This window comes from Octodon degus, unplaced genomic scaffold (assembly GCF_000260255.1).
Source record: "Octodon degus isolate 3935 unplaced genomic scaffold, OctDeg1.0 scaffold00031, whole genome shotgun sequence".
Lineage (NCBI taxonomy): Eukaryota > Metazoa > Chordata > Mammalia > Rodentia > Octodontidae > Octodon > Octodon degus.
In genome coordinates this window covers 8,622,956-8,644,407 of record NW_004524607.1, presented here as the reverse complement: position 1 = coordinate 8,644,407, position 21,452 = coordinate 8,622,956, and the positions used below count along the sequence as shown (strand labels likewise).

Genomic DNA, 21,452 nt, shown 5'->3' with positions numbered 1-21,452 from the left:
CTCTGGCAGGCTGAAGCAAGAGGACCCCAAACTCAAGTCCAGCCTGGCAAACCTAGCAACTTAACAAATTGCAACCCCAAAATAAACACTTAAAAAGGGCTGGAGATGTAGTTCAGGGCCGAGGCCCTGGGTTCAATCCACAGTGAGGCTGTTCTAATAGTTGAGATGCCTTCTGTTTCCACCAAGGTTTTACACAAAGTGAACTCAGACCACAGTAATATATATTATTTTGAGAAGCAAAAGTCCAACATTTCCAGAATACCCTCTTTCACATCCCTCTCTTCATAGTTCTTTCCCTAGTTCACAAGGAGTTAAAGAATCTGCGGAACAAAAAGACCATGCAAGGACAGGTCTTCCTGGGGGTGCATGTAAGGGGATCCCCCTTCTTTTCATGACAGAGGCGTACACGCTGCTCAGTCTCCACCCCCACCCACACAAGGACAGATGGTGCTACCACTGGGCAAGAGGCCATCTGACAAGAAGAATCTGCTATCTCATCCAGAGGTAGCAATCTGCATGTTTTTCCCTCCTGCTTATCACCTCCATCGCCCTTCCCCTGGGCAAAGCAGGACACTTCATCCTGCAAATGAAGCCAGCACCTCCCTCCCTTACAGCACAGAGCACCCAAGGAAGTGGCGGAGACCTCAGGGGCTTCTAATTCTGGGTGCATCACAGTAGCCACATTTTGGTTTCCACCTGAGATTACTTTCCACGTAAGGCCCCTCCTGCCATAGCTCCTGGGGTGCATCCACCCCTACCCACCTCTCCTGGCCCAGCCCTGGGGCCACTGTGGAGCTCCCACCTGGGGGCGGGGCAGCAAGGGACCCGTGGATCTCCCAGAGAGAAAGAGAGGTGCTGTCATGCATATGAAGTTCCTGGGCCCAGGTGCATCCTAAGCAACGCAGCTTACCTGCCTCCTCTCATCTGGGGCCTTCAGGAACAGCGCATTAATCACAGCAATGGTGTAGGTTTGGATTTCTTGGTCTGTGCTGTAAGGTCCAGAACAACACAGTCAGAAGATGCCAGCCCTGAGTCAGAGTTGCTATGACTCAGTATCTGCTCGCTGTCTCTTGCTCTCTCTGTCCTCCCCCCCCCCAACACACACACACCTGCTCATAGGTAAGAGAAAGACAGGGTCTAGAAAGCACACTCTGCACTGAGAATGTGTTTCATGCACCAGAGGACTGGAAGCATGGCAGGTGTACAATTATTTCAAGCTGCTCAGAGGAGATCACCCAGATATACAGGGATCCAGAGAGCCTTTTACTCATTTTCCTTTGGTGAGATTAAAGTCTGGACCCAGGAGATGCAGTGGTTATAGCAATAATAGTGGTAGAGTGTGTGTGTGTGTGTGTGTGTGTGTGTGTGTGTGTGTGTGTGTGTGTGATTCTCTCTTTCATATACGGTACATGCCAGTGAATAGTGTTAACATCACATTCCTAGACTTATTTCAAGGAAATTACTTTGATTCCATGGCTATATTACATATCCTAAATATCTATTTCCAAATAGAAACTTTTCAGTAGTGAGAATAAGAAGTGTTTATGCTTATAAATTTGCTTTGCTTTTTCTCTCCCCCTTCCTTCTCCTCCTCCCTCCTCTTCTTTTCTCCTCCTCTTCCTCCTGCTCCTTTCTCCTCCTCCTCCTTCTCCTTCTCCTTCCTTTTTCTTCTTCTTTTTGGATACCAAGAATTGAACCCAGGACCTCATGCTTGCCAGGGAGGCACTGCTCCACTGAGCTAACTTCTCAGCTTTTCAGTGCAAAGAAATAGTAAATTCCCAGTTAAACAAAGATCTAAGGTAAGCTGCCCAGTAAAGAGTGTATACGAAGGACCCATGGCAGACACAAAGGGCTGCCTCCCCTAGCCTTTAGCGGATAAGCCAGGCTGGGTAGGCTGGTGGTGCTTAGAACATGGTCAGGGTGGGATTCACAGCCCTGTGTACTGTGGCCGCCTGGGTAGCCTCACTGAGTTCCTGCTATTTTCTAAGGCACGGTGTTCTCAACTATCACAAAGATAAGAACACACAGGGTCACAGGGTTGCTAGGAGGATGATACAATGAGATAATGCACATAAAATCCTCCCCACTCTTCTTGAAAAATAATAAACTCCACTCTTTGGGGAGGTGCATTGTGAAGGAACCCGTGTGCTCTTGCAAAGCCATCATGCTGGAGACAGAGGTGGAGCTAGTACCCACAGGCCATTGCTCACAACTTCCTTGGCTTAAATTCCAAAGGCTGGTCACCCTCCCACCTCCAAACAGCCAATGCACTTTGGGAATTTATATTATAAGCACTACAGCGAACATGTTCAGTGGACTAAGAATACTAACACTCCCTCTCACTCCCAGCCCTCATCACCAGCCTTCATGAGCCAACCAGTCTCCTCTTGAAAATTCAGAGGTATGACCTGAGAGATCAGGAACAGAAGGTACTCAGAGCTGATCATGTGTGACAGCCAATACCCCAGAGAAAAGGACACAAGGGAGGCCACAATTTCCCTCGGTCCCCAAGCAGGGCCACTTGGCCATTTCTGGATTCCGTAAGTTTCCCCAGAATCCTTCTTGTAAATTCCCTTTCCTGTATAAACTGGCTTACAATGTGTGTTGCAAGCCCAAACATTTCAGCATACTGAGTTGTGCTGCCCAGTGGAGACATGATCAGGGTGGAACACTGGAGGTAAGAAGGTGGCATGATCGAGGTGGTGACATTGGAAGTAGAGAGAAGGGACAAAGCCCAAAGACTGTATGGATTTTGGAACATCTGTCTTATTTCTTAGTATAGCTCAAGCTTCTGGGAGAAAAATGAGTATCTTCTGATATAAAATTCAAAAGAAGAATATCATGTAGTCAGCAAAGTCTCGGGAAGAAGCCTACCCTTAAATACTCCTTGTGGAAAATATCTCATAAACTTCTGATGAATTATAAACATATTTATGATGTCTCAGAAAGTATTACCTTATATCATTAGGGAATAGTTCTATTAAGAACTTAGAAGAAAAAATATGCTATTGTGTCTTAGTACAAATAAAGCTCTACTAACATCCAGCAAAACTCATCAAAAGAGGAAGGCAGAGAACTGGGAATAGGATTCACCAACGAGTGAGGTGGGTGATGAACACGGTGCAGTTTATGCCAAATCAAGATTTATTTTTTGGGGCCAGGAAGATGGCTCAGTAGAATAAGTGCTTCCCTGGCAAGCTCAAGGACCTGAGTTCAATCCTGGTTCCGCAAAAAAAAAAAAAAAAAGATTCATTTTTTTGTGCATTTAATGGAACCAATACCAAAAACTCCGCAGGGTACTCCAGCAACTGTTTCTCCCAAGTGCCACCACCCAGGGACCCCGGAAGCTTACCCTTGAAGATGAGGAATGAGTTGGCCAATAGTGATCTCCTGCGCCACCTTCTGGTAGAGGTCATGGCTGTTGAGCACCATGGACTCCAGAATGGCCAAGGACCGCTGCAGGATTGAGATGTCCATGGCAGACTTGTTCACAAAGCTTGCTATCTGAAAACCCAAGAGACCCGAGTCACTGCTGGTAACCAGCGGTGCAGAGAGGAGGAGAAGGGACAGATGAAATAGATTGGGAACTTAAGTAAGCCAACCAGATGCCACACAGAGTTAATATTCCATAGTTTCTCTTCTATGAGTAATCCAAAACATACATAAAGAGTAAGCAAAGTGAAAGGGGTCAGGATACAGGGAGGTAGACCTTTTGGAGTTAAGGGTAGGGGCAAGGGGATGTAAAAGAGTCATAAATCATATATATATACATATATATATATATATTCCATAGAGAATGTAGTTATTATACATTGTAAACATAAACTAATAAAATATGTATTAGAAGATAAAAGGGACAACCAAATGCTTAGGGCATAACATACAGAAAATATGAGCAAACGATATTCTTAGCATCATTAAAAAACACAATTTATCCAATTTTATAACTCAATGGTAATCAAACACCTCTTCCAGAGACCCCTTCAAGATATGATCGTCTTGTTTTCCCAGAATGAGTCTTCCAAGTCTCAGCTTTCCCTGGTAGTAATTTCGAAATGTACCTCGTAAGAGGGCCTGTGTTTCTCTGAGAGCGTAATTTCCACACTCACTGACAGCCATCCTTCCCTCGCTCCCAAGCCACCCCTTCATCCACATGAGTCCTGACTTTTATGTTTGTATTTGTTCCTGCTACAGTCTTAAGGGACTCCCACAAATCACACTTGTCAGCATAACTCAACTGGCAAATTTTCAGTACCTGGCTACTCTCCTGGCTATTCCTAAATTTAAAAAAAGTTCGTACCCTTATTCCAATATTTTATGGTTAAAATAAATTCTTCCCATCTCTCTCAAATGTAACAAACAGGAATTTATTTAAATTAGCAGTGCTAAAAGTCAAAATAATGGTTTCTGTCCTAAGATGTGTCCCTGCAGAATTAATCACTGAAACCCCAATATGTGATCAAATACAACCCCAGATACCATAAATCACAACGTAAGTGAGAATTAAAATATGAGTTAGAATAATGGATCATGGCTACCCAAACACATGGGTATAATAAAGGTTTTATTTTAGAGGCCTCATTAAAACTTACTGCTGTCTGTTGACAACTGGTGCTAAAAGGCCATTATTATATCAACATAATGACCACTTTCTTAACAGCTGAATAACTTAGCACTAACTGCCTCCTTCTGTCAACACCAATGCTTGGCTTTCTGCCTCCATGACCCTCTCTCCCTGCCCATGATAAAATGCAAAGTCGCCCACAGCAATCCCCGTGTGTCATTCCAATCCCCTCCAGCCCAAAGACTCTCTGGGGACCCTAGGGGTCTGGGTGCAGATATTGACACCCTGCCGCTGTTAGCCTCAGGTGCATATGGAGCTCAGGAGGTAGGGAACCAACAAATGAAGGAGTTCATTGACATTATGATTCTATACTCAAGACGCAATTCTGTAATACAAACCATGGCATGGGTGAGAATGAGAATTGAGAGACCCTCAAAAGACAGTTCTAGCTCTTTGCAAGCCTAGCAACCTTCCCCAAACTCTCCCTGGCTAGCCCGGCCTCAGCCTCAAGTGTGATTTCATCTAATGAACTCAATACACGAAGCCCCCACCTCCAAGACTCTGGAGACTGAATGCACGACCGCTATACTGAGCTCTATGCTCTGCTCTTTTGTGCTGGTTTTCAAGAAAAGGTCTCCCTAAGTCATCAGTTGTCCATGCTGCACTTGAACACGTAGTCCTCTAGCCTCAACCCCCCAAAGTGCTGGGACTGTGGGTGTTCATTACCACATCTGGCTTCTTTCTTTCTTTCTTTCTTTCTTTCTTTCTTTCTTTCTTTCTTTCTTTCTTTCTTTCTTTCTTTCTTTCTTTCTTTCTTTCTTCCAGTATATCTTTCTCTGACAAATCTTCAGTTGTCTTTGTGCAACCTACAGCATAAAATGGAACTTTAAAAGTTAATTATTTTTTCTTTTAGAGATAAGCAACTTGTTCAAATTTCTTCTCACTGAGCACATAACCAATACCCCTCTTCTCCTCATCCCCAATGAAGTGACAGATAGGAAGATGCCACCAGTCTCAGATGCCACCAGCCCCGGGAGGCTGGAGCCCAGTTTCCTTTCCACAAGAAAAGGGACAATGAGCTGAAGAGGGCTGGAAGCCATGAAGAAGGTTTGGGAAACTGCCTTGTCTCTTTGCTCCTCCTCTCCCCACTATTCTTCACTATAAAAGACCTCGCCCAGCTGTACCCGGGGAGACGGTGATTTGGGCCAATGGCCTGTTCCCTGTCCTCAGAGCTAGCTTTGAATAGATTTCTTTTGCCAAGATAAATGGTCTCCTTCAAGTTGGTCAGTGGGAGCTGAGTGGCCCATAGTAGCACACTGTGTTCACAATTTCCTTCTTAACTCTGGTCCCTTCAAAGCAGAGTCTGGAGTTCCTTAATTTCCCCACCAACCTCCACCACCTTTCATTGTCCAGGTATAATTCTTGGCACTGGTATTTTGGCACCTGAAGAACTCATGAAGTTTCTGATGAACTTTTAGTCTTCTCTCCATGAATTATCTCCTCCTTCTAGCCCCCTCTTCATTCCTTCTCTCCTCTTCATCATTCATCGTCTACTCATTCACTAAGGCATTTATTCAAATGCTACAGTAACACTGTGGACAATATGACAGGCTTCCTTAGTTCTACAGTCTGGAAGTAAAGTGGGAACAAAAAGGGAACCAAAGCTGTGTTGTACCAGGCACCATCCTAGAGCTTAAGTTTCTTTTTCCTTAAGTTTGTTTCTTGTAAAAGTTGCTATAGTTACCTAACCTGATACCACCCCTTTGTCATAAGACTGCTTGTTCCCTATGTAAAATGGCAAACACCTTTTTTGCTTTGTCACAAGCTAAGTCCATGATTTGTATTTATTTACTGGGAATCGAACTCAGGACCTTAGGTTTGCCAGGAAGGCACTGTACCACTGAGCTACATCTCCAGCCCAAAGCCCATGCTTTGTAGGAGTATTTCTGTAGCCACACTAAATCTTATCAGCAAAAACCTAATCACCCCTCATAGACCTGGAACAAGACCCAGAACTAGAACTGTATAAATACTCTCTCCTCCTGCCCTTCAGGGTTGGTGCTTGGTCATGTAGTGCATGCTCACCGCCGCTGGCTAATAAAATTCCTTGTCTCTTCATCTGGCCTTTGTGGGAGACTCAATTACACAAGCGTATCTGCTACAACAGAAGGACAAAGATGATCAAGAGCCACACAGTTTGTAATTTCAAGGATGTTAGAGTCTAGCTGAGAAAGCGAAGCAACTTTTCACTAGGAAGCATATAAAGCCCTTATTCATGGCACCCACAATGTTACCTCCACTTGGATATTCCAGTACAGGCTAAAGTTCAATGGTCTGGAAAATAATTTGATAGCCTTTTTACTCTCCTTCTCAATTGCTAGTTTTGTCAAAGTACTCATAATTATCAGGACTTAATAATCCCAGTTCTCTATTTTCCCTATTTTCCATCCCCGTGAATATATTTGAGAGGTTCTTTGGTTTGTTTTGGTTTTGATGGTACTAGGAATGGAGCTCAAGGCTTTTGTGCTCAGCTGGGTCTGCAGCCACTTTCACTTTCTGTTTCGTGACAAGGTCTCACTACATCACTAAGGTTTCCAGGCTGGGCTTGGCCTTGCCATTCTCTTGCCTCAGTCTCCCAGAGTGTTAGGGATGCAACACCCTGCTAGGCTGGGATGGCTCCCTCGTGACGCATTCAGTAGAGACCCTTGACCTGGCTGGCTGATCTGACTCATTCCTCGGTTACTAAAGTACCATCTTCTTCAGTTTCTTCTATGCTCCAATTTCCTACATACTAGAAATTTTCTCCCTATTTCCATAAACAGCCTGTGGCCTATGTCTCCCTGCATAGCATGTTCATTCAGTACACTTGCTCTTTTCTGACAAGAAGTGCATCTTCTTGTCACACATTTCTACTTTGTCACTAGAAACTATGGCCTCTCTTATCTTTCCAAAGAGTTTGTTCAAAAGTGGTCAGATCATTTGTGATCTTTAATTCAGGGATCTTTATATCCCACACACATATTACCATTTTCCATTTCTATGTATTTCTTTCCTATGAAGCTCATCTTCTACTTTCATGAACACACTACCCTTCCTCCTTTCCTCCCTTCCTCCCTTCCTCCCTTCCTCCCTTCCTTCCTTCTTTCCTTCTTTCCAGACAGGGTCTCACTCTACAGTTCAGGATGGCCTTGAGCTCACTACATAGCCCAAACTGGTCTCAAACCCACATCATTCCTTCTGCCTCAGCCTCTAGAGTGCTAACATTCTTTGAAAACTGGTTTTTTCCTCTTTCTATAATTTCACCTGTTCCTAACACACAGCACCAGTCATTTCAGAGTCCTAAAGCATAAGTGACTGTGAAATACAGTGACCTGAGTCCCTGCCCAGAGAAGAGTCTGGGTCATTCATGACACCCCTATGCCTACTACTGGAGTCTATACCAGTTAGTGATTGAAACTACCTTCTTTTGTCTTTATGGGCAGGCGGTTTTAACCGGATGTTTAAATGGCTTGGAACTTTTGCTGAGTCTTAATAATCAAGACACCAGAGCTGAGGCAAGTGCAATGGCAAACTTACTCAAGAGAGTGTGAGATGGGCCCCTCAACAGCAAGTGTAAGGCATGAACATTATTCTTTGTATCCATCTTGGAAAGCACAGATCTTAGTATAGCTACAGAAGGTTAAAGGCTGCTTGAATTTTAATGTCCTTTTCCCCATCAAAAAGTTAATAATGGTTTCTTTTGCCTTTCACCTTTTCCCTGCTCCGAGGCTGCATTTTCAGCTGACCCAGGTGTGGCTGCTTCAGCCAAGTACTGCCTGAGAGGTGGCCTGTCTCCTAGGGGAGACCAGCTCGGAGGAGTTAGTAACAACAGCCAGGTGCGATCCAACTACACGGTCGACGCTTAATTTTTTTAAAGTTATTATAATGAAAGATATATTGCTACAGATTCCCCTCAAAATGCTGCCCTTTCCTTCAAAAACACATGTCCCATCATTCTTGACACTTTCCAAAGAAGTTTTGGAAGCCCTCTTTCATGGCAATACAAAATGTGATAAAAAAAAAAAAAAAAAAATACAGTGCCTAGTGTCATCCAACAGAAAGGTAGGCTCCTAAAACCATGATAGTATGTCCTTCTCTGCCTTGCTTACCAGATCTGACACCCAGTGACTTCTAGCTCTTCCTCAAAGTCAAAATGAGCATGGAAGGGAAACATTATGAATCAGTTCCAGACGTCAAGACGGCAGGACAGGCCGAGTGTGGTGGGACACACCTCTCATCCCAGCCCTTGAGAGGCTGAGGTAGGAGGATCACAAGTTCAAGACCAGCCTGGGCTACATAGTGATTTCAAGGCCAGCCTTGAGTATGTAGCATGACTCTGTCTGAAAAAACAAACAAACAAACAAAAAGGAAGATAGGACAGTACAACCAAATACACCCACAAAAGAGGACTTCTAGTAGGACTGTTAGAACAGCACACCTAACTGTCCTTAGAGTCACTTAGAAGTACATTCAAAATTCTTGTATGCATTATAAAAACCAAACAGGTCCACAGAAGGCATGAAGCTTTACTCTGGAATTTTAAATCATTTGGGTAAAGTGGCTCATAAATCTCTGAAGGTTTTCAGAGGCAAATACTACTGAGTCTGTAACCCAAAAGAGCTGGCCATTGGTCCAGGCCTTGGGGACGAGGGAGGTAAGCCAGGTGTTTCAAAGAGCTGAGGTCTCTGGAGCAGGAAGAGGAGACTTTCCTTCCAAGAGACGGCACTGATGTTATACTTGGCTAGCAGAAACCCAACTCAGAGAAAGTTCTATTTTCTTTTCCTTTATTCCTTCCCTATGCCTTCTTACCCTTCCCCTAAGTAACCAGGTCTACACACAGCAAGCACATTATATATTGGTATCCAGGGACTCCTAGTCTCAGAGTGTTTATGAAATGATGTTATTGAAGGCAACCCCAAATGGTAAGTGAGACTTTACATCCATACATAACCAAACAGAGACAGGAATAGCAGGGCAAACCGGGAAAACTATTTCTCTTAAGTGGTTTGAATTTGGCATTAGGAGGGAGCCAGCTTCAGAGCACAGAGATAGGCATCTTTTGTATGTGCACTTCCCATGATTTTTGTGTGGACAAAGTGCCACATAAGAGACAGTTGCCTGCATAGGACCCTGGTGGTGGGACTACATACTGAATCGGGTCCAGGTAATAAAGAAAAAAAGTTAAACTTAACTAAAATTAAGTCATTCTCTGATGAGTGTTTTCCAAATTCATGCAAGAGATCTCTAAGTAGCAATGCAAACAAAACAGAACTAGAAATGAGGACATGGAGTACATTAATTACATGGGCCTTCACACTTACTTTTCTTTTTATTTAATCCGCCAAGACTGCTATGCTTGGCTTCCTTGGATTTAGTAAAATTCTTTACTTAATGTTAATGAATGAAAACTACTTTCTTAAAGAGAAAACTAAACTCTGGCCTCACTGCTGACAACCAGTCATATCATGTGAAGAGAACTGGCTTGGTAAATCCTTTCTACCCACAACCAAAACTTTACTTAAGATATATTTGGATTTTTTTTGGGGGGTGCCAGCTTGGGATGCCTTAAGGGCAGGTCTGGTAAGGCATGAGCATCTGGGAAGTGAACCACAGAATCCTGAGCCTGACTGCTTTGCTTAGGCAGGCACTGGATGGCAATGGAATACCCATCCCTGACAAAACTGAACAAAAAAAGGTGATATAAATGGAGGACAATTTTTTATCTGTACATACAAAATAATTAGGATAGATATATAGCTACTTTCTCTTAATTCAATAAGAAGAAAGATCTGTACTAACAGTGTTTGGACAGGATATCATGTCTGCATCTTGGGCTATGAATGACTACTACAAAGACAACCTGTTTCGAAGCTGTCACATTGCAATTTTTTTTCTCAATAAAATTAATTAAAAAAAAAAACTGAGCTAATGGCCAGGCCCCCAAAGTTTTATTTATTTATTTATTGTGGTACCAGGGATTGAACTCAGGACCCTGTGCTTGCCAGATAAGTGCTTATTCTATTGAGCTATTTCTGCAAGCCCCTACTTAAGATATATTTTATAAAGCATCAATATAGTCATTCTTTCAAGTTCTATGGCTATCTTTTTTTCTTCCTTTTTCAGTACTAAGAATTGAAATGAGGATACAGAGGCTCTGAGAGGTTAAGTGCCTTTGTACTGCCTTACAAATTATACTTCCAGCCCTTTTGCCTTGTTGTTTTTTTTTTTTTTTTTTTTTTTTTTTTGCGGAACCGGGGATTGAATTCAGATCCTGGCGTTTGCCCGTCAAGCGCTTATCCTACTGAGCCATCTCCCCGGCCACCTGTTTTTTAAAGACAATGTCTCGGTTAAGTTAGTAAGCTACTCAACTTGTAGACCTCCTGCCTTGGCCCTCCACAGTGCCTGGATTACAGGTGTGTGCCACCATGCCTGGTTTATGGTTTTCTTTCCCAGAAAAAATGCTTTGAAGAAACTGTCCTGGAGAAAACTGTTGTTCTCTCTGCTGGGCCTACTGGGACAAAGTCAAAGGACCAAAAATTTCACAGCAAGGTGAGAAATGCTGGCTCAGGGACATTCAGCAGAAATGGAGACAGCAGTGGCTAAACTATGTTGCACAACCGACTGCACCCCAGGAAAGCAGAACCGCCTGAGGGGAGCCCTGGGATCTCTGTGACTGTGTGACAGAGAACAGGATGCCCCCCAACAAGGACCTCCTGAGCCACCCGTACCTCCAGAGTCACTGCACCTTGACCTCCTCACCAGGAGCAACAAGACTCATTGTTCTCTTCTGGGAAGGGCCCAAAGAGCTAACACCGGGACTGGCACGGCACAGGTCGAGGAACTCACATTCAGGGCACCTGGGTTACCCTTCACAGCAAGAGAGGCTCCAATAGGACAGAAGCAGGGCTGTTTAGGTGCAGGAAAAGCTTGCTGTAAATTCAGAAAGTTATAATTTTTGTGAGATATCAATATCCACAGAATGCAGCATCTCCAGCTTTGGACTTGCTTCTCTGGAATCCAAAGGCGGAGCAGAGCAACATGCTCTCTGCTCTTATCACTTAGCACTTAGCACCCTATCACCCCCAAAGTTAGGTGCTTAAAGCACATCGCAGTTGCTCTGCTTTCTCTTCTACAATCGTTTCTCTTCTCTTTAGCAACCCATAGCACTGACAAAGACAAGAAGGGGCCTCCTCTTGTGGCTGTTTCCACCTGGTACCCTTTATCATCTCCTTGGCCAGGAATCAGAGGTATGCAGAGGAAGCCCTGCGGTTCCCATGAGCTTGTGTCGTAAGGAGCTGTGCAACATGTAACAAGTCCGTCCACGGGGCCGTTATCCCCAGCACCCTCCTTGGGCAGACTAGGGCCACGCTCGGCCCTCCAACTCCAACTGGCGTCTTCCCAAGACACTGATCAAATGGAAAAGTGGTAGCTTCACCTGACAGATGCCACCTCCTCTAAGCCTCAGGGGTAACAGGGCCATAAGGATGATGTACCCATCCTGAGAAGCACACACCATTACTGTTACAGGATTAGCATGCCAAATATACAACTGTCCTTAATTTACCTGTGAAGAAAATTTCAGACAAATACAAACTGGGGACCAGTCTACAAAATAAATGACCAGTAATTTTTGAAGTGTAAAGTCATGAAGTACGAGGAACAACTATGGGACTGCCACAGACTGGGACACTTGGAAACACAACAGCAATGTCCTGTGGCTTGGAGAGATGCATAGAAAACGTTCTGTGTTACTCTTCAAACAACAAATACTGCAGGGCTGGGGAGAGAGCTCAGCAGCAAAAGCGCCTGCTTGGCAAGTGCAAGTACTGGCTCCAATCCCTGGTACCACATGCTGTGCTGGCCCTGGAACCCAGGCCACACCATGCTGGCCCCTGAGACAGGGCATGGTGGTCCACGCCTATAATCCCAGCATTGGAGAGGCTGAGACTAGAGAATCACTAAGAGTCTGAATTGCATAGTGAGATCCCATACCAAATAAATAAATGAATAAACAATGAAATTCATAATATTTTGTTTAGCAAAATTATGTATCATTTGTAATTTTTCTGTTTTCATGGTATTTTGTACTCTCTTTCAAAAAAGAATATTAGGGAGAAATACACACACACACACACACACACACACACACACACACACACACCGGGTGCAAGCGAAGGCCCTGTAGCAGTGCTGACTGCTCTGGGTAAGTGACACTATGAGGCGCTGGTAGATGAAGGGAATACAAGGTAGAACGGGAACTTGCAGATGGGCCTTCAGTTGCGTCCACTGCAGGGAGTGGTGGGGGCCTTTTACCTTTTCTCCCCAAACAGCCCCTGACCTGTGCCTTGAACACCTTCCTCCCACAGCAACAGCCAGTCTAACCCGAAGTGCCTGTGACATTTTCTGCAGTCTAATCACAGACATGCCCAGGACACAGGCACCCAGGCACACCTCACTTTCATACTCTAGTTCAAACCAAGGTATGAAGGGAACCCGTATCCTCTCCCCGCTCCTGAGCACCAGAAAGGACTATTCAGAAAGGACTGCTGAAGAAGGACCCAGGCAGTTCTACTCTGCTCTTGCATCCTACTGAAGCATGTGCACTCAGCAGACCCGACTCTGGGACATGCTATATCCCCTCAACTCTGGGTTCCCACATGTAATCCTTTATGACCTTAGTGGGGACAAAATGCCAGTTCCATGTAGAATTCAGGTGCCTCGGCCCCCACAGAGATGACACTATAATAAAAAATCTCCCACCTTTGCATCTAAAGAACCAAAGGAAACAACTGTAAAATGTCCTCAATGCAGAGGAAAATCCTTTCTGTGTGAGAAGGAGGGAAGGCAGTCTGGGGATGTAAGTCCGAATTACCTTCTTAATGAACGCCACTGAGAATGTGTCCCACGACACGATGCCATGGTCCATGAGCTCCACAAAAGCCGTCAGCGTGAAGGACAGCATGTCCCCGAAGCTGCAAAACAAACACAATCGTGGGCCCGTGACTGGGCAGCAGGAGAGACACGGAAGCGAGGACGCTCTGGGGACAAGATTTGCAGAGTCTCTTGGGATAAGCAGCTGAGTACAGACAGCTTCCTCATACCCAAGAGATGGGAAGGGGAAGATGCTCTGAGCCTGTCAGGGCCCCGCAAGGACCTCACTCGGGACAGCCTTGTCACCTTGGACAACTCACATCCCCTCGCTGAGACTCTATGTCCTCAAGCTGATGAGCTAGATAGAGAGACACGGCCAGTCACTCCCAGGGCTGCGATACAAGGCTGCCCAGAGTGTGCAGCATGCAAGCAGTCAGTAAACAATAGCTTCAAGAAAAGCTCTTCTGAGAAGGAACACTGAGAGAGAGCAATGGCTTCTTTTGTTATCCACGGTGGGGAAGATTCAAAATAATTACAATAGAGGATCCTCATTTTACAAATTAGAACAGGGGTCAGAAAATTACAACTCATGGGCCAAAGCCTGCTGCCACTTTATAAATAGTGTTTGTCTGTTTGTTTTTGGAGATAGAGATAATTATAGAGATAATGACTTCCTCTAGTGGGTTTGCTGCTGACCCGAAGGCTTGCTGCGTCTCAGAAGCCTGCGAGGAGGGCCTGATGTGTGACTTAGAAATTCAAAAGCAGGGCCGGGGAGATGGCTCAGTGGAATAAGTGCTTCCCTGGCAAGCGCAAGGGCCTGAGTTCAATCCCCAGTTCAGCAAAAAAAAAAAAAAAAAAAAAAAAAATTCAAAAGCAGGGGGCCTGGCCCTAGCTCAGTTCTTTAAGTGGCTGCTTCCACAAAGCTGTCAGCCTCAGGTTGCTGTAGTTCAATCCTCCACAACACTCCAGCCAGCCAAACCTGCCCTGAGGGCATTCGGAGCAAAAAAAAAAAAAAAATCCTTAGAAATTCAAAAGCAGATTAGGAGGTGCTATGGGTTGAGTAAGTGCACCCCAAAGGTCCATGCCTCCCCAGCTTGGTACTATGCAGAGGTGATGGAGCATCAGGAAACAGGCCAAGTGGGGGGCCTCTCATCCCTGGGGGTGCCCCTCAGCAGCACTGTGTGTCTGCCTGATCTCTCCCTCTTCCTCACTCATCTCCGGCTATGCAGTAATGGGCTCTGCCCTCCACAGGCGCGCCCCCACGTGGTGCCTCGCCAAAGTGAGCGAGACAAGAAGTCAGGCACTGGAACTGCTGCTAAGCTTCTCACCTCAGGCACTGTCCTAATAACAAAGAGCTGGCTAACCAGGGCCCGCAGAGGCTCAGGGGAGAGCACCCTCTCTCTCCCACTTCTGTCTGAGACCCTGAGCACATCAGATTCTGCTTTCTAATGCTTTCAGGACCACACTTTGGCAGATGTCTATGTATTTACAATCCTTACAGAACTCACCTCTATCAGAAATTATCATCGTGAATGTTAACTCAAAACCTTCAATGTTAATTCCATGAGTACACAGAATTAGGATAGTCAGGATTTCTCCCATACATTACATAAAAACACAAATTCCTACTTTTTATTTATTTATTTTTTAATTTTATTTATTTGTGTGTGTGTGTGTGTGTGTGTGTGTGTGTGTGTGTGTGGCCAGCTCAGCCCACCAGGGGGCGGGGCTGGCTGGCATGTGGTGCTGGGGGATTGAATCGCGGTCCCTGTGCTTTGCTAAGCTTGTTCTAAGTAGGTGCTTTAGACCACTGAGCCATCTCACCAGCCCCTACTTTTTTTTTTTAAACTAAAGGTCGTTATGCAGATTTTTCATCCACAGACTCATATATAAACCATCATTTCTATACATCAAGGTTTCCTAACACATTTAGAACAAATCTTCTTTCAATTAATAGAATAGAAAACATTTAAAAAACCAAACTGCTCAATCTCCCTTCCTTTTATGCTTCTATTCAGCCCAGGCTTAAAAGTGACTTCTGAAATTCTGGCCCCGCAGGTGTCGGGATGCTGAAAGGACCTAAGGAAGGGGACGGGGCTCTTCAGGAAGGAACATGGCCCAGAGCTGGGGCCCTCAGTGGGAAGAGGCCCGACCACAGGTGTCCACTTTGTGGCTGGCCTGGGCCACTGGCCCAAGGTTAATGATCTTGGGCTACAGCTAATGGATATAACGTAGCCAACATATTCCAGTAAAAAAATTTCAAAAAATTTTAGAAGAAAAATAAAGAGAGGACATGTGGCCGAGAGACTGCAGGTAAGACACTGCTGTGACCAGCTGGAAAGGGCTAAGTGGGTGGTGCCTGGAGTCAGAGGGCAGAAGTTCCCTCCAGTCCCACAAGGACCAGCTAACCACTTGTGTATTGAGGAAATATGTCAGTGTCTTCACGGATTAGAAACAGGGATGGGGGGTGGCAGTAAGGAAAGGAGCTAGTATGCTTGAAGCCCTTCTTTGTGGGGAGCAAGCACCTGTGAGTGTTAGCTATGAGCACTCTACAGAATTAGTGCTGTAGCAGGGGAATGATACTCAGGTGTGTTGCTGTCCTTGTGCAAAGGACCCTGTTCTTAGAACCTAGCAGAAGGGAGGGAATAAAGCAGTCACCAGCAGCTTTGCACTTCAGAGGCACTCCTGGGGTGTACCAGGCCTACAGGTGCCCCTAGGTGGCATCAGAGGGCTGTGTCTCAAGAAGAAATCCCAAAGCAGAAAATGCAAACACAAAATATCAGAAAGTAAGAAAGATACCTGGAAAACGGATTACAAAGACTAATAAGAAAAAGTCAGATTAAAATTCCAGAATAACCTTTTCTACAGACTATGAGCCACAAGAAAATCTAAGATCAGATTGCAAGAGGAAACTGCCTCAAAAAAGTAAGAGCCAGCTAACACAAGCAATCGGCAAGATTTATTAACAGATTGGGTAGACAAAAATATTACTGTGAAAACATCAAATAATGATATATAGTATTAGTAATTAATATTTGACATTTTATTTACTTAAAAATAAAGCAGTAATCAGTATGTAATAACTCATAGTTGCTGTTTGCTTGTGCCTGTCGTGCTGAAAGATCTCAAATGCAATGCTAAGATGTCCACATATGGGCCACCGTACAACTCCTAGGCTCAGTGTTTGTGGTGCCCGTGGCCTCCTCTATGGGCAAGAACTCTGGCTTGATGATGTCAGTAACAGACTGAAATGGAGCAGGAAGTTGAAAAGGAACACGCACATTCCTGGAACCAAACCCTTACCTTCTTGGTTAGCTACCTGAGACCGGAAATACCGATGGCACTGGTCTTGAGGAGCTGCTTCATGGGCAAAGGAAGGAACTATATATATGTATTCGTGGGCCGGGGAGATGGCTCAGTGGAATAAGCGCTTCCCTGGCAAGTGCAAGGGCTTGAGTTCAATCCCCCATTCTGCCCCCCCAAAAAAAGGTTAAACCTTATGGGGCAGGGGAGATAGCTCAGTAGAATAGGTGCTTGCTTGGCCAGTGAAAGGTCCTGAGTTCAATCCCTGGTACTGGAAAAAAAAATCAGCTACATATATGTATTCGCTCCCACTGTCTGAAGACGAAATGACGCTGCCTACCTTCCCCATGGAACCACGATTCACACAGTCTTTGTAACCTCTTGGAAAACCCCCCCCATCCCTTCCCCCCATCCAAGCTGCTAGGATCCTGGGGAAGAGATGGAAAAAGAGCATTATTTGGTTATTTATCCAAATCTCCAAAGTGGGTTAGGGGGCAGGATTCCAATCTCTGTACCTGGCAAGATGCTGGATCACCATTTCTAAAACTGGCCACTGGGCTCCCTGTGCTTTTGAGTTCTCCATTAATGAGGATGATTGACAAGAAGGCTTCTTTCCTTCACCCTCCCACCAAGGCCCCCAGAGGGACATTGCTGCCTTGGTCCACTGAATAACCAATCCGATAGATATAGATGAAAAGATACATAGAAGCATAATGTAACCTATCATACAATGTGCTAAATATTAACACAATGCTGTGATCTTGTACATCACATAAAATAGACGAGACAAATATGTTGTAACTTTCTGTATACATATAACCTATATATACCGTGTTTGATTTTCTAAGACTGGATTCTAGGTGGCATAGGACGTTTCCACGAAGGAAGACTCTCTTAGAACTTCAGCTTTACGATTTTAGCTGCAGGGAAATGATGCCATCCTCAAAGTTTATTATATATCATACCAAAAGACCTCTTTCAAACGAGGTGGCTATAAAAGCTCTTATCCAACCCTGACATCCGTGTTTATTTCCACTCCTGGAGGAGAGATTCAGACTCCAAAGGGACAAGGCATAAGCCAAGGTTTGAATTCTAAAATCAATGCTGAATGCAGAGCAGCAAGCCATAAAAGCATTACAATAATAAAGCAACCACATGACCCATTCAGGAACCTTTATAATTATCTGGTTAATTTGTTTTTGTCAAGTGCTAGGCTACAGATTGTGCAGCGCTGATTGCACAAATTAAGCCGCCTGCAAACTTCCCAGGCTGGTCCACAGCCACTGTCACAGCTAACATGCCATGTGTGCTGGAATGATTCAGATAAATGTTTTTAATGAATGGAGTAGAGATCATCCTCCTTCCAACAAAATGCAGCCAATCGCAACACAAGCGTGCAACCTCCATTACTCAATTGATAAAACACAGCTTCGAAATGTTTACATGAGATGGTGGTATGCCCAACACAGAACTGGACAAGAGATGGAAAGAAAGGCGCTATTTGAAGAAAATATCATACTGAAAAGGTCTTTGACTGCCAAGCTCACTGGCTGTAGTTCTGTCTGGCCTTTGATTTTTTTTTCTAGGTACTTTCTATTGGAGGGACATAAACTGACATGCACTGAAAGGTATGGATTTCTAAGTCACCTTTCAGACTATCACTTTAGCCTTCAGAATCATAGCCTGACTCAGATCAGCAAGCATTTCATGGCTGTTTTTTAAAAAACTTAAATGGACTCTGTTCTGTTGCATTGTCACATCTGTCTCTTCCTAATACCAACACCGTATTGCCTTGACAATCAACCATGTGGCTGGTAAATAAGTAAGTAAGACAGTGAAGTTCTCCAAATGTGTTGTTGACCTTTGGGGCTATTCAAGGCCCAGTGCATCCCTATTTAAATGTTAATATTAGTTTACAATTCCTTTTTAAAAATCTGTCTGATGTGGCATTGAATCTATAAATTTATTTGGGAGGAACGGCTACTATAAATATCATCCCCAATCCATGAAATGGTGCACCTCCGCACTTAGTCAGGCTTTTTTTCCCTCTCTACCATATATTTATTTCTCAGTGAACAGACACTGCAGGTCCCTTGTTAAATTTATTCATAAGATTCTCATATTTCTGACACTTGGAAAATAACTGGGTTTTTAATATAATGATGTTATATACTGAACCTTTTCAAATTTGAGTACTAAACTTAATTTCTTTGTGGGTTGCCTAGGATTGTCTACATAAATAACAATGTACTGGGCCACCCAGCTAGCTCAGTGGACTAAAGCGCCTGCTTAGGCAGAGCGCAGGGGCCAGGACTGATCCCTGACATCTCATGTTGTGCCACCCCGGAGCATGCTGAGACAGTGATTGAGACTGGGCGTGGTGGCGCATGACTGTAATGCCAGCTCTTCAGAGGCTGAAAACAAGAGGGTCACTATGAGTCCAGTCTCCATAGAGAGACCCTGTAGACCCTGCACTAAATAAATAAATGTAATAATATACTTTATGAATAGAGATACTGTAATCTTCTAATAGTATATCTTTTCTTTCTTGATTAATTTCAATGGGTAAATACTTATGTACAATGTGAAAAATATTAAAAAATATACCAATACCATATTGCTTTGACAATCAAACACATGGTAAGTCTGTCTTTTTTTCCATTTTTAGGACAGGAAAAATTCAATTTTCCAATATTAAGTATAATGGGTGTTTATAGATGACCTTTATCAGGTTAAGGAAGTTCCCTCTATTCCCAGGTTGCTAAAACTTTTTATTATGAATGCTAGACTTTATGAAATGCTTTGTTTCTACTAAGATAACCTTTTCTCTTTATTTTTCTCCTTTACTTGATTCAATGCTGAAGCACACTGACTGACTGATTCTCATACATTAAACTCTTTCTCATGTCAAATCCTTATTGGTAAAAATATGCTACTAGATTATATACTGCTTGGTTAAATTTGTTAGGATGGTGTTGTGAGTTTGCGTAGCTCTCTTCAGGTCACTGGCCTCTACCTTCTTGTTTCCTGCATTGTCACCACCAAGTTTCAGCATCAGAAAGCTACTGACTGCACAAGGTGATTGGGAACTGGCCTCCCCTCTTTTATTTTCTGAAAGTTGTAGGTGTGATGCTTTTGCTATGCATCTCTGATTTTATTTACCACTATCACCAACTGCCATTATGGGAAGATCTTTGATAATGAATCGAACATCTTTAACAGCTGTCTGTCATCATTCAGGTTTTCTATGTCATCTTGTGTCACCTTTAGTCCTAGGAAGGCAAAGGCTGTGCTACAGTGAGGAAAAGCAGGAGGTTTATTGGGATACTGAGTAGTGTCTGGGAGGGGATAGAGGGCCAGAACTTAAGCATGCTATGCAAATCCTGCAGACCCTGAGACAAATCTGAAGGCAGTCAGAGGAAAGGGGTAGAAGAAGTAAAAGCAGATATCAAGAGTCTCAGTCAACTACCGGGAATCTCTAGAATACACACTGCCTGCCATAAGCAGAATGGCCAGGCCCCAGTATGCCCACCAGCCCTTGACCCATGAGCTGCTGTGGATCTGGGAGGTGCTACAGCCGCAGGCTGTCACCCAACAGCAATCCTCATGGCAGAGTAGCAAGGGTGTTTTTGGTTGTTTTTTTGTTTTTTTCTTTGTGTGTGTGTGTGTGTGTGTGTGTGTGTGTGTGTGTTCTTGTTATAGTTGTGTTTAGATCTAGACTCTCTTTCCAAAGCCTCACGTGTTGGGAAGGTGGCTTGTCACTGGATCATAGCTGACTTGCAGTTCACAAGTGGAGCCTGGCCAGAGGGGAGTCCCTAAGGCATGAGCGGCAGGCTGTATCTCCCTTCTGTGCTCCTCCCTGTTCTCTGCTTCCTGGTCACCATGATGTGAACAACTTCCCTCCACCACACCCTTCCACTGCATCCTTCCTGACTCAGGGGCAGCTGACTATGGGCTGGATCCGCTCAGAACCACAAGCCAAAAATAGACTTCTCCTCCTTTAAACCGTGCATCAGGTACTGAATCATTGCCATAGAGACGGTTCTTTGTTTGTTTTCTTTCTTTGGTGATGGAACCTGAGCTGAGGGCCTTTACACTGAACTTCATTTATAGATTTCTTATTTTAACTATTATTTTGTGAGAGGATCTTGTGAAATCATTAAATTGACCTCATTGGGCTCAGACGTGCAGTCCTTCTGTCTCAGCCTCATAAAGTTCCAACCCACCTGGATGCAAATGCTGTCTTGAAGGAAGATCGACGCTACGTGTTTCTATGGCTGACGCAATTAGTAACCTCAGATTCTCAAGGACTTTTCCCATTTTGTCTAAAACTTCGTGTGGAGTGGTGATGCATACCTGTAATTCCAGCACTCTGGGAGGCTGAGAGACAGTTTCAGTAGTTCAGGCCCAGCCTGGGAAATTTAGCCACCTAGCAAGATTTTGTCTAATTAAAAATGGAGTGAGGTGTGGCATGGGATGTGGTTCAGTGCAAAAGCCATGGATTCAACTGCCAGTGCCAAAAATTGCTGCCATAAAGTCATCCACACTATTACAATATCCTTTTATTTTGCTTTTATTGTCAATAGGGTCTTAGTTACACACCCCTTTTAAATCTAGTATTTATATGTGGAATTTTGTCTTTTTATTTTTTCTTAAATGATATTTCCAAGCAATT

The 21,452-nt window shown here is 44.1% G+C and overlaps 1 protein-coding gene across 4 annotated transcripts in view; it reads right to left on the bottom strand.

The window, feature by feature from the left end:
• Positions 1 to 21,452, bottom strand: part of Elmo1 (engulfment and cell motility 1) — a 623,184-nt gene that overhangs the window by 386,366 nt on the left and 215,366 nt on the right. For all 4 annotated transcript variants that reach the window (XM_023713447.1, XM_023713448.1, XM_023713449.1 and 1 more), the window contains 3 exons: positions 13,476 to 13,575; positions 3,353 to 3,504; positions 911 to 989 (listed from right to left, as the gene is read on the bottom strand). In XM_023713447.1, the coding sequence (XP_023569215.1) occupies positions 911 to 989; positions 3,353 to 3,504; positions 13,476 to 13,575 (331 nt within the window). The remainder of the gene's footprint in view (positions 1 to 910; positions 990 to 3,352; positions 3,505 to 13,475; positions 13,576 to 21,452) is intronic.